This window comes from Myodes glareolus, chromosome 8 (genome assembly GCF_982192425.1).
Source record: "Myodes glareolus chromosome 8, mMyoGla1.1, whole genome shotgun sequence".
NCBI classification, from domain to species: Eukaryota; Metazoa; Chordata; class Mammalia; order Rodentia; family Cricetidae; genus Myodes; species Myodes glareolus.
The window spans coordinates 100,188,467-100,204,997 of NC_142033.1; the positions used below are offsets into that span (position 1 = coordinate 100,188,467).

The following is a 16,531-nucleotide window of genomic DNA, read 5'->3' on the forward strand; positions in this document are numbered from 1 at the left end:
GGCTGAAAACTGAAAAGCATGCATTCAGCTTTCATCAACACCATTTAAGTGTTTTGTGGCAGGACCTCTTAAAAGAGCTGCAGGGTTTTGCAGCTAAAGCTGAGTCAGGAAGCCTCTCTTAGATGAGAGTGCTTGCTTGCCTCTAGTAAGCAGAGCAGACCCGAGAAATTGCTGCTATCAAGAAAACATTACTTTACTCTATTCTTTCCCAAACTTTCTCAGGCTTTCTGTGGATTCAGTTATCCACATCTGGGCGCCATCTGGGCGCCATAGGGGCAAAATTGGAAGCAAGAACTACAAAATTTAATGATTGATCATAATTAATCTGCTGGAGATGGACCCTTTTAATGTTGTCCAGAAGAAGCCTTAAGGCCTGCCTGGCTGCAGGTGTCACTATTCGGGGAGAGGTTGGGTCAGGATCTCCCAAGAACATATCATACAATGGTCTTAAGTCACCTGTTTTGATTGCTAGGGAGGGGCGTATCCACTGTACGTCTCCCAGTAACTGCTGCCAATCATGTAAGGTTTTAAGATGAGAGGTCAATAGTTATTTTTTTTTGGTTTAATTCCATCCATGGCCAATTGGTACCCAAGGTAGGAATACGGGGCTTGCAATTGGACCTTCTCAGGAGCTATGATCAGCTCCACCTTCTCTAAATTCTGTTGCATTTGAGTATAAGCCTTGAGCAGTTGATCTTGATCAGGCCCTGCTATTAATAAATCGTCCATATAATGAACAATATATAACTGTGGAAACTGACAGCGGACAGGCTCCAAAGCAGCAGCAACATAAGTTTGACATATGGTAGGATTGAGCAAAATTTGATTGGCCAAGTCAGCATAAGGTCCTGCTCCAGTTAGCATGTCTAGATTGCACTGTTCCTGTCCTGCTTGCGCATTTAACCTAGCTATTTGTAAACAATTTTCTTGATATTCTCCCCTCCACAATAAGTAATCTCCTTCCGATAGTACTGCATGGCATAGCTGCTGCCAATCACTAGGTGTAAGATTCTATGCCACAAAAGACTCTACCATGACAAGAGTAAATGGGGCCTGAGAGCCGTATACTGTCACGGCCTCTTTAAATTGCTTCATCTCCTTAAAGCTCAAGGCCACATGTCTCAGCATCAGGTACCTCTATAACTGGGGCAACTGTGTGCTGGGGCTGAAAACCGACACCTCCTCTTCTTCCAGAGCCCTCTTTGGCCTCCCTGTCATCTGTCAGTCCCCAATGGGACTCCCTCCTTCCCCAATCGGCATTAAAAGCAGGTGGGGCTGATGGCACACATAAGGAATCCTTCGCCTTACAGCGCTTCAGCCTTTTCTGAAGTACCTTAATTTCCTGCATTAGCTGTGCTTCCTCATCAGATAAACTATTCTCTGCACTGGAGCTGAGGCTGTCTTTCCCATTTTCTGACTCAGAGGTTGTTGCTATCTAATTTTGCACCCGAAAGCAGGTAGACTTTGGCACTAGCCTTAGTCCTGCACCAGATCCCAAAGTTCCCCCTGGTACCTCTGACATTTCCTTTTGGTCCCTATGTGACTCTGCCGATCCTATGGACCGGCGAGTCTCCTCCTCCTGTATTTCTTCAAGTATCTCTTTAGCAGCTACGACCTCCAGTCTCACTTTCATTTTATCAGTAAGTAGGACATCGTGAATGAGGCACCATAGTGAAAAGGCAGATATAGAGAGGCTATCGGCACCCTCCTTTTGCAGCTGTTTCTGCAAATCTGTTTTTACCTGTTTCCAGTCGGAGATGTTCAAACCTCAAACCATGGGCTTGCTGCGGCTATATTTTTAAGAAAATCCTCTATAGTTCTCTCTTTGACTGTGGTTCCTAGTTTCTCTAACAATTTAACTATCTGATATATCAGGTCTCTTTTACTGCTTGTGGATCCCGTTTTACCCCAATCCATCCTTACCGGCCTAAGATGACCCTGTCCACTACCCCTTCTTTCTCAGATCTCGGTGGAACCTCCACTTTGACGAGCCAGCATGGACACTGTCGCTCTTCTGAGTGAGGGACGTCGGGATTAACATGCAACACAACTTCAGGTTCTGCAGACAAACCTTTATTCCACTTTCTCACACAGTATATATAGCCCTCAGCCGGGGAGGCCAAGAAAGCAAAAGCATGATGCTCATCACCGTAACTCAATGGCTTAGGGGTAAACATCCTTAGAAACGTTGCTGAATACAACAGATTGTTCCTGTTTTTGTTCCTGTTTTCAACCAACTGAAAGAGTACAAAACAGATCAAGTGGGGGTGCAAAGGCCTGTCCCTAGGGACCCAACAATAAAAGAAGCAGAGAGGGATCAGAGAAACATCGCCTTTCATGGTACCCACAAATAGCAGAAGGTATCTTGGGGTAATTATAACCAAGGAAGTGAAAGATCTATTTAACAAGAACTTTACAGTTTTGAAGAAAGAAATTGAAGAGGATACCAGAAAATGGAAGAATCTCCCATGCTCTTGGATTGGGAGGATCAACATAGTAAAAATGGCAATTCTACCAAAAGCAATCTATAGATTCAATGCAATCCCAATCAAAATCCCATAAAAACTCTTCACAGACCTTGAGAGAACAATAGTCAACTTTATATGGAAAAACAAAAAACCCAGGGTAGCCAAAACAATCCTATACAATAAAAGTACTTCCGGAGGCATTACCATCCCTGACTTCAAACTCTGGTACAGAGCTACAGTAATGAAAACAGCTTGGTATTGGCACAAAAACAGAGTTGTTGACCAATGGAATCGAATTGAAGACCCAGATATTAATCCACAAACCTATGAATACCTCATTTTCGACAAAGGAGCTAAAATTATACAATGGAAGAAAGAAAGTATCTTTAACAAATGGTGCTGGCATAACTGGATGTCAACCTGTAGAGGAATGAAAATAGATCCATATCTATCACCATGCACAAAACTCAAGTCCAAATGGATTAAAGACATCAACATTAATCTGACCACTTTGAACCAGATAGAAGAGAAAGTGGGAAGTAGTCTACAAGACATGGGCACAGGAGACCACTTCCTACATAGAACCCCAGTAGCACAGACAATAAGAGCAACAATGAATAAATGGGACCTCCTGAAACTGAGAAGCTTCTGTAAAGCAAAGAACACTGTCAGTAAGACAAAAAGGCAACCTACTGACTGGGAGAAGATCTTTACCAACCCCGCATCAGACAAAGGTCTGATCTCCAAAATACATGAAGAACTCAAGAAACTAGACACTAAAACTCTAATTAACCCAATTTTTAAAAATGGGGTACTGAACTGGACAGAGAATTCTCAACAGAAGAAATTCAAATGGCCAAAAGACACTTAAGGTCATGCTCAACCTCCTTAGCGATCAGGGAAATGCAAATCAAAACCACTTTGAGATACCATCTTATACCTATCAGAATAGCTAAACTCAAAAACACCAATGATAGCCTATGCTGGAGAGGATGTGAAGTAAGGGGAACACTCATTCATTATTGGTGAGAATGAAAACTTGTGCAGCCACTTTGGAAATCAGTGTGGCGGTTTCTCAGGAAACTGGGAGTCAACCTACCTCAGGACCCAACAATTCCACTCTTGGGAATATACCCAAGAGATGCCCTATCATACTACAAAAGCATTTGTTCAACTATGTTCATAGCAGCACTATTTGTAATAGCCAGAACCTGGAAACAGCCTAGGTGCCCCTCAATAGAAGAATGGTTAAAGAAGGTGTGGCACACATACACTTTAGTGTTCTTCTCAGTGGTAAAAAACAATGACATCTTGACTTTTGCATGCAAATAGATGGAAACAGAAAACGCTTTACTGAGTGAGGTAACCCAGACCCAAAAAGAGGAATATGGTATGTACTCACTCATAAGTGGATTCTAGCCATAAATAAAGGACATTGAGCCTATAAATCATGATCCTAGAGAAGCTAAATAAGAAGGTGAACCCAAAGAAAAACATGTATTTATCTTCCTGGATATTGGAATTTGACAAAATTGCCGGGCAGGATTTGGGAGCATGGGGGTGGGGATGAGGTGGGGATTAGAGGAGATGGTTAGAGAGAAGGGAGAAGGGGAGGAGGGGGAGAGCTTGAGGGAATGGTACAGTTGAGATGAAGAAGGGGTGGATTGTGAGTAGAGAAGTATATATCTTAATTAAGGGAGCCATTTTAGGGTTGGCAAGAGATTTGACTCTAGAGGGGTTCCCAGGTGTCTGAGATGTCCCAAGCTTGTTCCTTGAGCAGCAGAGGAGAGGGTGCCTGAACTGGCCTTGTCCCATAGCCACACTGATGAATAGCTTGCATATCACCATAGAACCTTCATCTGGTGATGGATGGAGATAGAGACAGAGACCCACATTGGAGCACTGGACTGAGTTCTCAAGGTCCTAATGAGGAGCAGAAGGAGGGAGAACATGAGCAAGGAAGTCATGACAGCGAGGGGTGTGTTCACCCACTGAGACGGTGTGACTGATCTAATGGGAGCTCACCAAGGCCAGATGGAATGGGGCTGATGGAGCATGTGATCAAACCAGACTCTCTGAATGTGGCTGACATTGGAGGCTGACTGAATAGCCAAGGACAATGGCACTGGGCTTTGATTCTACTACGGGCTTTGTGGGAGCCTTGTCTGTTTGGATGTTTACATTCCTGGACCTGGGGGGAGCAGAGAGGACCTTGGACTTCCCATAGGGTAGGGAACCCTGACTGCTCTTTGGCTTAGTGAAGGAGGGGGAGGGAGAGTGGGGGGAGGGAAGGGGAGTGAAGTGGGAGGAGGGGAGGAGGTGGAAATTTTTAATAAAAAAAAGAAAAAGAAAAAATAAAAAAGAATACCCTAGGCCTGCGACCAAAGCCAAGGAAACACACCCTGCCCTTAACCAGTTCAGAAATTGAAATCCAACCAATCCCTAAGCATGAAAACCAAACCCAAAGCACAAAATCCAACCAATCTCAGAGCTCATTCCAAGCTCAAAAAATCAGGTCCTACCAAACCCCAACCTGAAAATCTTCACTTTGGAAAGTTCATCCCCTAAGAAACTATATAAACCTTTTACCTGTTTGTTTGGGGCTGCCTTTTTCTATCCTGGCAGAGGAAACCACTCTCCTGTATTTCTCCATCCCCAAAAGTCTCCTGAGTGAGGTTTGGTGTAACAATTTTCTTTCACCAAAACAGAGTAGAGCAGAGATGTAACAACTTTTGCCAAAGCCCAACAGAGCTGTCATGGCTCTTGACAGAGCACAGTGGAGCAGAGCAGAGGAGAACTGTAACACTTTGGATGAGCAAACTTTCCCCTTGATGTAGCAGAATTCTTACACTCCGAGGAAGCTGAGCAGAAAGGAGCAGAGCTGTGATAATCAGGCTGGGAAACCCCCCCGCCAGCCAGAGCAAACATCTCTCCAGAGCAAAGAAGAACAGAACTGTGACAACCCCACTGGACAAACCACTCCTGCAGGAACCAAGTTGTTAAACGTGCATTAGGGAAACCTTTCCCGGAACAAGGACTTTAACACTTCTCTGGGGAGACAGCCCCCCGACACTGGAACAGAGCTGTAAGACTTCTTTTGGGATACCTTTCCTTTCAGAGCTGTAGGTATCCCTTGGCTTCCAACTGCCAGGATACATTTCTCTTTTTTATTTTATTTTTTATTTATTTATTTATTTATTTAAAATTTCCACCTCCTCCCTGCCTCCCTTTTCCCTCCCCCTCCCCACTTCCCCCTCCCTTTCTAATCCTAAGAGCAGTCAGGGTTCCCTGCCCCATGGGAAGTCCAAGGTCCTCCCCCCTCCATCCAGGTCTATAAGGGTGAGCATCCAAACAAACCAGGCTCCCACAAAGTCAGTCCATGCAGTAGAATCAAAACCCAGTGCCATTGCCCTTGACTTCTCAGCCAGCCTTCATTGCCAGCAATGATAGCCTATGCTGAAGAGGATGTGGAGTAAGGGGAACACTCATCCATTGTTGGTGGGAATACAAACTTGTGCAGCCACTTTGGAAATCAGTGTGGCGGTTTCTCAGGAAACTGGGAGTCAACCTACCTCAGGACCCAACTATTCCACTCTTGGGAATATACCCAAGAGATGCCCATCATACCACAAAAGCATTTGTTCAACTATGTTCATAGCAGCACTATTTGTAATAGCCAGAACCTGGAAACAGCCTAGGTGCCCCTCAATAGAAGAATGGTTAAAGAAGGTGTGAAACATATACACATTGGAGTTTTACTCAGCAGTAAAAAACAATGACATCTTGACTTTTGCATGCAAATGGATGGAAATAGAAAACGTTTTACTGAGTGAGGTAACCCAGACCCAAAAAGAGGAATATGGTATGTACTCACTCATAAGTGGATTTTAGCCATAGTTAAAGGATATTGAGCCTGTAATTCATGATCCTAGAGAAGCTAAATAAGAAAGTGAACCTAAAGAAAATCATATAGTTATCCTCCTGGATATTGGAAGTAGACAAGATTTCCAGGTAAAACTTGGGTGCACGGGAGTGTGGGAGGGTGGATGTAAGGGGAGATGGTTAGAGAGAAGGGAGAAGGGGAGAATTCGGGAGAGCTACATTTCCCTTTAGAGACATAATACAGGTTTTCCTTGACTTCTGGCTGCTAGGATACAGTTCCCTCTCAGCAATAGGCATTCTTTGGCTACTGGCTACCAGGATACCCTCCTGCTCAGAGCTGTAACACAGCATGGATAGGAGTAGGCCTCTTCCTTCATGTGCTTATTGGGTTTCTATATGTTTTAATTTAAAATCGATAACCTCATTTGAATTTTTACCTCTTTCACACTTGACAGACATTATTGAAGAATTCTGCTCAAGTCATGAAAAAGTTTCTGGAATTATAAATGGTCAGAGTCTCACCATTTTGTAAGGATCATTCATTTTTATTGAACAATGACAATTCCCAAAACAACACGATTTGGTTCCTAGAATTAACATTAGGTTGATTTTCTATATTCTTGTCTTCTAACCTTCATAGCTGACCCAGAGGAGGCCTAGCTGCAAGCACATTCTGTGGGTACAGCGCGTCAGTCTTCAGTCACACACTGCAGAACCTCTGCCTTCACCTGAGTCCTGTCCAGAATCCCCCGAATTCTCCTTAGAGCCCCCAATATGCTGCTGCCTGTCACTCTACACCATCAATAGTGCTTCTAAAAATCTTTTCTCAAATAAATGTTTTGCTTTTCAATATTCCTCTGAAATTTTGTCTAGTGTGTTTGTAATTGGGATATGGGAATGCTGCTAGTTTGTATGTGTTGATTTTATGTGCTTCTACTTTGCTGAATATCAGTTTTAAGAGATTTTTGGTGGATTTAAGGGTCTCTGTGTAGAGACTCCTGTCATGTGTATACGTATGAGCACTTGACATCTTTTCCCAACCTCCTTTATCTCCTCTTGTCTTAGAGCTCTGACTAAGACTTTAAGCATAATATTGAAGAGTGGAAAGAATGTACACCCTTAGTGTCCCTGAACTTAAAGAGGATGCTTTGATTGTTGCCCATTTAGGATGATACTGTCAAGCTGTCACGTGCAACCTTTTCTAAAAACCGCTTAACCAAAGATGATAGTTCCATTATGGTTTTATTGATCATTTCTTTTAAATCAGGAAGGCATAGAGAATCTTAACTTGTCCAAGTTCTGAGAGAAATGACTATTGAATGCTTCACCATAAGTAAGAGAATTATATGAAACCCATAACTCAGGGAACATCATGGAAAAGGAAATAGAAAGAATGTTTGTGATGGAGGATCGGAAGAAGAGATGTGAAACAGTGTCTTCTGGGCAGGGCATGACCAACGTCCTTAAGAATTCACAGCAGCTGTGCTTACTGCACATGCGCAGCCGCAATATCAACATGACCATCCACATCCCAGCAGGCAGAAGAACTAGTTGGACTCATTGTGTTACAAGAAATAGGATGTGCAGGTAAGAGGAAACACAGTGGTTTGCCCAGAGAAGTTGGAGGGTTAGGGTGGATATGAGCAATGCATGTATCTATGAAACTGACAAAGAGAAAATAACAGATAGGCAAGTTTCTCAGAAAGACAACAAATCATTTATTGAGAGCTACTCTATGTCCTATATATGATAGATGTTAGATGAAAACGCCTGAAGCCCCACAGCAAAGGACACAGGAGACAGGAAAATGGTAGCACTTGTGCCACTGAAGTGGGATGTGCTCTTTTCGAAACATGTGGAGCTCCACAGTTGTAGAGCACAGAAGGCAAACTAATTTGGGGCAGTAACTCATGTTTCTCCTTGCTGCATGAAACCCTTGTAATTTGGTCCCATCCAACCGTGCTTTCAGTTAACAAGAAAGTTCCTCCACTTGTGAGATCTTGAATTTCCATAAGCCAGAGAGGGATTTAAAAATAGGCTCCCAAAAGCTCCTCAGAATGCTGCTCCATTGTATATTTCAAAGCAAGAAATGATGTTAACCCTGAAAAACACAAAAGAGAATTACCTCTTCATCAGTCAAACATATTGACCCAAAAATTATCCTTACTGTCTTGTCTGCAGGGGCACCAGTCTCACGTGTACACAGAGATCAATAGAAGCAGACCACAAGCATAAACAGTGAAATTTTGTTCAAATTTTCCTTCTTCGTGATTCCTTGAGTTTAAGTAGTTATTTGTGTGAGTATCTTTAGGATGGTGGGTTGGTGATTTACTAGAGCATGGGCAATTTATCAGTGGTACACTACCAAGGAATAGGAAAGATGTGATGGCTAATTTTATCTATCAACTTGACACAATCTGGAGTCACCTGAAAAGAGAGGTTCAGTGTGGTGTTTTCAGATCAGGTTGGCCTATGGATATGCCTTGATTATATTAACTGATGTGGAAATAGACACCTACTCTCAGTGGTGCCGAATCACAGAAAGGCGTTTCTAATCTGTAAGGTGGACAGAGCATGCTGAGCACTAGCAGATGTAGCTGGTTCATGGCTCTCTGCTCCTGACTCTGGATAGAGTGTGACCTATTTCAATAGCCTACTGCCATGGCATCCCTAAAGATGAGCTATTATCTAGAAGTGAGATAGAACGAACTCTTTCTCCACTGAGTTTCTTTCCTCAAGGTATTCTGTCACAGCCCCAGAAAGTGAAACTATGACAGACCCACATGGCATAGCATTCAATATGCACTAAGTGAACAGTGAAGTCACAGCGTGAAGTTCTGTTCAGGTGAAAAGTGACACAAAATTGACTTATATTAAGTCAATTTTATTATATTAGCAAATAGTGTGTGTATGTACATATATAGGTAAGTGTGTATTCACTCTGTCCTTATTAGTGTAGTGAACAAAACAGTGTGTTTCTCTGTCATGGTTTCGTTCACACACATCATGTACTTTGGTCACAGTGTGCTTGTTCCCTGTTCTTCACCAGATTCTGTACCCACTGATTATCATTTCTTCCCAAATGGTTATAGTTTTAATTTTGTGTCACTTATTCACCTGATTCCATGTATGACAGACAGCATGTAATTATTTGTACTTCTGTTTCTGGAGTATTTCATTTAACAGAATGATATCCAATCTAACCATGTTTCAGGAAAATTACCCCATTTCCTCTGGGTGGCAGAATAAAACCCCACTGTGTGCATACCGTCTGCGATGGTTAACATTGACTGTGAACTTGACAGATTCTAGAATCACTTAGGAAGACAAATCTCTAGCTGTGCCTGAGATGGATCATCCCGATTGCATTAACTGAGATTGGAAGGCCCACTCTACAAGTGGTGGAACCATTCCATGGGCTGGAGGAGAAACATGAGAAAGTGAGCCAAACACCGGAGTTCATTTCTCTACTTCCTAACTTGGATACCATGTGACCAGCTGCCACATGCTCCTGCTACTGTGATTTCTTTGCCATAATGCACTGTGCCCTTGAACTGTGACAAAATAAACATTCCCTTCCTTGAGCTGCTTCTGTCACGTATTTTGTTCCAGCAACAAGAAAAATGTCATCGAGATACCTTCTTTGACTAATCCACCTGTCTGTAACCTGGCAGCAAGGCTGGCCACAGAACTTGAGAATGTAAATTATTACATCCTTTTAAACCAGTAAGAACATCTCCTTGATAGCCTCATAGACCATTGGCTAGGATAAAATCCTTAACATGTGTGTTGTCTTTGCACCTATAGATCTCACCTTGTTTAGTCTGCACAGTTAAGAAGTTCTAGAGGTGGGTATAAACCTAGGCATCCTGCTCCAAAATCCCCACCCAACAGTTCTACATGAGCACACGAGCACACTTAGCAGCCAGAAGTACTGACACTGTGGAGCTTTGCTGAGCAAATGTGCCCCTTCTAGTCAACATCAGTGGGAAACGCATTGTCATTCTCTTACCGTCTTGGAAATGGGCTGCATAGATGTCAGTAAGATCCCTGAAGTCTGGGAATGGGAGCTGGATTCAGTCTTCCTGGTGATGACTTTCCTATATTCATCCCGTACCTGAGACGGAGACACAACAAAGCAAGGTAAATAAGGCTGGCATTAGGCCAGTCAGTAAGTTTGCTGCACAAAATGAGATCTTGAGTTTGGATCTGCAGCACCAACAGAAAAAAAGCTGAGTATGGCGCTCATCCCTAAACAGGACACTGCATCACCCAACACACCAAGAACAGGGACAACATAGAAAATAAGCTAAAAAGAATGTAAGAGCGGGAGGAGGGGTGCTGTGGATGCTGTCTTCCAGAAATGACAAGGTTATCACACTCATGGACTCACAACAGCTGCCAGTGTCTGCACAATATCAAGCCAGCCACATCATAGTATGGATTTGGTAAAAGACCTCAAGGACCCTCCCCTTACTGAGAAATGATTGCCAGTTGATCGTTTCTGAGACAGAGAAAATTTTCCTTCTCTGGGGATATGCTCCAATGGATGTCCCCACACCCATGCATATATGGAAAACACTATCTAGACCTAGTAAGGTTTTTCAAGTCATGAAACATGAAGCTGGTTGGGTAACATGTTCAGAAGAATATGTAGGAATCTGGGGGAAGAATTGGAGTGGATAGGAACCTAGTTTATTGTGTGCTTGTATGAAACTGTCAAAAATAAAGAAAAGTCAGAGGGCAATCAACATGGTTTCACACATCAGCAATCAGGAGACAGAGACAGAAGCATGCTTGCTGGGCCTTGACTGACAATTTCTAGCTCAACTGATGCTCCAGGTTCAGTAGGAGACTGTCTCAAAGGATAAGCTAGAAGAGCTAGAGAGAAGACTCAGTGGTTATGGGTGTGTCTTGTTCTTGCAGATGGCCCGAGTTTGGTTGTAAACACCTACGACAGGAGGCTCGCAAACACCCACAATTCCATCTCTAAGTGTTCCAGTGCCCTCCTCTGGCTGCTACAGGCACTACATTCATGTGCATAGGTACGATGACACATTCTTCTGTAAATATTCTCTGCCTTAGGAGACACTGAACTTTCCCCAAACCTTACAACTAGGTTAATAATACACCTTGAAATCATCTAAGACTATGTGTTCAACCTTGTCTCCTACCATTGCCAAGCCTGCCTAATTCTATCCTGCCTTTAAGAGGACAATGTAACGAACCTTACTGAGCCTTAGATTGCCCATGTTAATAGTTTTTAAAATCTAAGCCAAAGACATAGCTTTAATCTTAAATTATGTGTCCTCCCCTTTCCCTAGTGTAGAATAGTGTGTGTGTGTGTGTGTGTATTGTGTTGTGTTGTGTGTTTGTGTTTTGTGGTGATCATTTGCTGAGAACAACAAACAGGTTGAACAATAATCTAAAGAAAAACAAATATCCCCTAAATGTGGAAAAAAACCACATAAATACAGGTTGATATGATCTGTAGTTCTGAGTGCTCTCCTAGGTCAACTGTGGTCAGTAAAGTAATTACTCCCCTTGTAAAACTCCGTGAAAGACTTCTATAAGTAATTCCTTGGCCTTTTCCATGCTATGTTTTTTGTGCTGTCCAATAAACACAGAGTGATCCCTTTGTTAGACAGAGGCACAACATATAGACAACACATACAGGCAATACAGACAGATCCAACATATAGCACATGTAGGTCAGACAGACCACAGACCACAGACCACAGACTGAAGACAGACAGGAAACACAGGCAGGGAGGCGGAGAATTCACAGTTTGGCTTTCATTTTGTCAAACTTCTCCAAGAGGAGGTCACCCACATGTGCATATCAATTTAAATAAAGTAGTAGAGGTGAGGGGGTCTTGATGGAGAAAGACACCAAATGTCAGTTTCTAGTCTCCAGGAAAACTAGAGCACATGGACACATGTACAAATACACATGTACAACACACAATTACATACACATACACACAAATACATACAGCACACATGCATACACAACACAGAATTCTAGATAACAAAGTCGGTCTGCTTCAGACATATGAAGTGGACGGTTCTATGCAGAGACGAAGGTGGAAGTAGGCAGCCCCATACCTGGCGGTTGAGCAGACAATGAATGAGGAAGATGAAGGCTCCCTGCAGGCTGTTGATAATGGTGAACAGGTACGCCATGGTGCTTGCCATGGAGTCAATCTGGAAAATGCCCAGCACCCAGGAACAGCCCAAGATGAAGATCTGGGCAATGGCCTTGAAGGTAAGCAACCTGGAAGGTAATGTATACAGAATGAATTGTCCTGAGAGCTGGTATGGTCTCCATGGAAACACCTTGCACTGTCTGAGGATGACATCAGCTGGCTCAGCACCATGCTGGGGATGCAGACAGAGTGAAATCTGATGACTCAGGATAAATAAATCAAGTCCTATGGGCAACTAAAATGCTGTTGTCCAAAGATACACCTGGATTCAAAAATTGTGGGTGTGTGTATTGAATGCATTTAAGTTAAGCAGTGAATGGCTATAAGAGCCCATTTTCCAGACCCTTAGACATCATTATATGAAAGGTAAACCATTGTTATAAAATACTAAGAATTCCTTCTTTCATTCAGGCAAAACTCACCATTTTGAGAACATAAACTGTGATTCTGTGACTTGAGTATACTCACACATCATGCAGTCATCACTACTATGTAGTTCCAAATCCTTTTATTATCTTAAAAATTAAATGTACACATATAATAAAAGAAGCACGATACATGCAAAGTACTCACTCTCTTTTCCCCATCCTGAGGAAGACAATAGCCAAATATTCCTCGATATATAAATGAATATAATAGTTATAGGCAAATATAAAGTATATCAGATATGACATACATGGTTAATGGTCATACTGTAGAATAAAACAGATAAATGTAGAATAAAGAAAATGTGGCATGGCCATTCAGTGCCACCATAAAAAGGCATGAGGCACTGAGAGCTGACGAATGTGGGCAAATCCTATGAACTTCGTAACAAATAAAAATCTAGGCACGTGCCATTTATCATGTGAATTTATTTAGATACCAAGGCTAGATTAGGAGAGACGGATGGAGGGAGAGAGAGACAGAGAACATGTGACGCCAAAGCTGTTTTGTGAGATAATACGATGATGACAACAGTGTGAAGGAGAAGAGGGGAAGGAGAGTGAGTGACCACATGCTGTGCTTGGCACAGGACTAGGCTCAGGGCCAATCAGGGAATGATTGCTTCATTGACTAATTCTCAAACCTTTGTGAGACACTCACCTTCTCTGTACCTCACACTTCCCACATGACTCAGGGGCTCACACTGGCTCCCTAGCCAGAGAAAGAGACTCCAGACCAGACCATATGACTCTCTGTAACCCTAGCACGCAAGAATCATGGATTACAGACCTGCTTGTCCTATGGGAGAATCTGTCTCAAAATAGACAGACATTTTAAAATATTAGTGTTTTCTCACATTTCTGTGTGGTGTGTGTGTGCATCTCTGTGTATGCATATGTGTGTGGTATGTGTACATGTGCATGGGAATGGATGTATGCATGTGTATGTTCATGTGTGCATGTATGTGGATGGATGTGCATTTTGTACGCATATATGTGCTTGTGTGTGGCTGAAAATGCATGTGTGAATGCACATTGTGTATTTACATTTGAGTGTATGGGTTTTTACATGTGTGCTGATGACAGTGTGTGCATATTGTGCTTGTATGTTTATGTATACTTGGGTGTGGGAGTCTGTGTGTGCATGTTTGTATTATTTGCATGTATTTGTGCATGTATCCACATTTAAATTTGTGCATGTGTCCATTTTTGTCTGTGTTTATGTGTGCATTTGTATGTATGCATCTATGAGTTCATGTGTGTAAGAATGTGAGTGCATGTATGTATGCATACATCCATGTTAGTGTACATGCGTGTGCTTATCTGTGTTGGTTTGAAAGAAAATAGCCCACAATGGTTGTGGCAGTATTGAGAGGTGTGAATTTGTTGGAGTAGTTATAGCCTTGTTGGAGGAAGTGTGTCAATATGGGGGTGGGCTTTCAGTTCTCCTGTGCTCAAGCTACTTCCAGTGTCACAGTCGACTTCCTGTTGCCTGTGGGATTAATATGTAGTAACTCCTTCTCCAATGCCATTTCTACCTACACACCGTCATGCTCCCCACCATGATAATAATGAACTGAACCTCTGAAACTGTAAGCCACCACTACTGTGAGACAATCGTCCTGTATTCTGTAAAGTTTTGTCACTTGTACTGGTTTAGTAAAATGCTTATTGGCCAGTCGCCAGGCAGGAAGTATTGGCAGGAGAATTCTGGGAAGAGGAAAGGCTCAGTCTGCAGTCATCACCTAAATGCAGAGGAAGCAAGATGAGAATGCCACACTGATATAAAGGTACCAAACCACATGACTAACACAGACAAGAATTATGGGTTAATTTAAGATGTAAGAGTTAGTTTGTAAGAAGCTTGAGCTAATAGGCCAACCAGTTTATTATTAATGTAGACCTATGTGTGTTTCTTTGGAACTAAACAGCTGAAAGGACCAGGTGGGACAGAAACCTCTCAACATGCCACCTCAATTAAATATTTTCCTTTATAAGAGTTACTGTGGTCATGGTTTCTCTACACAGCAATTAAAACCCTAAGACAATGTCCATATTTTCATGTGTATCTGTATGACCATGAATGCGTGTGTGCATTATGCATATATATATATGTATGTGTGTGTGTGTGTGTTTTATGTGAATGTATTGTGCATGTATGCCCATGTTTTTATGTGCATGTGTTCACACTGAATGTATTGACAATCTATAGAAGGCTTGGTGTTCCCAGCAATTGTGGCAATGCCTATTACCTACTTAAAGAAAAACGTATCACTATTGTTTTCCTACAGATGAAGAAACTGAGCTTTGTGAAGGTCGTGTAACCAATGAAATGTCCCACAAATCATAAATGGCATTGATTGAATAGGCAGATTGACACCTGGACTCTGCTATTCTGTACAAGCCCCATCACTTGAATACCATGAATATACAACAGGTGGTCACAGTCCAGCAGGTGTCTCAATGGGTAAATTGCTGCTCGGTGCACAGCTGTGAGGACCTCAGTTCAAATCCTGAGGACCCACATGAAGTCAAGTGAAAAATGTGTAATTTGTCATCCCCATGCCCCTGTGTTGAGAAGGGAGGAACAGACAGGAGGATTGAGCCAGATGTCCCAGCATACACAGTGATGAACTACAAACAACTCTATCTCAAACAAGATGGAAAAAATACCAAGGTGTCCTTTGATGCCTACATGTGTGTCATAGCATGCATGTACCTGCATAGGCACATGATATATACAGAAAAGTGATTGGTGAGGCTCTGTCAGAAGAAGGAAGACAAAGGGGCAAAAGTCAGAAAGAGGCTGCACCTGGTGTCCTTGAGTTTTGAGACTTCTGAGCTGACGCTGCAGAGCTTCTGCCTCAGCACCCACAGTGTCCAGGTGAGGAGAACAGAGTTGATCTGCAAGGTCAAGCAGAGGGTAGGTAGACCAAACACACAGACTGACCATAACCAATCTGACATAGAAATCTGGCCTCCAGTAACCCATCCAGGATGCCAGGCTTCGATCCTCGATTTGTCAGATCCAAATAACCAGGACTGAATTGGTTACTGATGACTTCCAAACTGATGCCTCTGCTTCCAATTTAGGATGAGCAGCAGAAAGCCATCATCACTCCTGACTGACCACATGAGACCCCCCACTTGTACTTAGTTGACCTGCTGCTTCCCCATGCTACAGCATCCAAAACACACTTCTTATGCAGTGAAATTGCCCCTCCAAGCCTGCTTCTGAGTCCACACTGTAACAGTGATATACACCTCCTGTATTACAATAAAACAACCTTACAACAAATTATATTTGTTGTTCCCATGTTGGTGTTGTTGTTTTTTATTTCCACCATCTATTAAATTAGAATTGAAGCAAAGATTATAGATTATGACACCCGAGAGTTGATTGATTCTCTTCAAACGTGTTTTCCAAGCCTCCTCAAAGTGGTTTGATGGTTGGTATTAATTGTCAACACCTAGGAGTCAAGCCTCCAGGAACACCTGTAAGAGACTGTTTAAGGGTTGTCTCTAAGTATACATGTGGGAAGTATCT

At 42.5% G+C, this 16,531-nt stretch overlaps 1 protein-coding gene across 2 annotated transcripts in view; it reads right to left on the reverse strand.

Moving 5' to 3' along the window:
- Positions 1-8,044: 8,044 nt before the first annotated feature.
- Positions 8,045-16,531, reverse strand: part of Adgre1 (adhesion G protein-coupled receptor E1) — an 82,405-nt gene continuing 73,918 nt past the window's right edge. For both annotated transcript variants that reach the window (XM_048427469.3, XM_085692338.2), the window contains 4 exons: positions 15,797-15,888; positions 12,459-12,627; positions 10,363-10,467; positions 8,045-8,451 (listed from right to left, as the gene is read on the reverse strand). In XM_048427469.3, the coding sequence (XP_048283426.3) occupies positions 8,446-8,451; positions 10,363-10,467; positions 12,459-12,627; positions 15,797-15,888 (372 nt within the window). In that variant the 3' untranslated portion in view covers positions 8,045-8,445. The remainder of the gene's footprint in view (positions 8,452-10,362; positions 10,468-12,458; positions 12,628-15,796; positions 15,889-16,531) is intronic.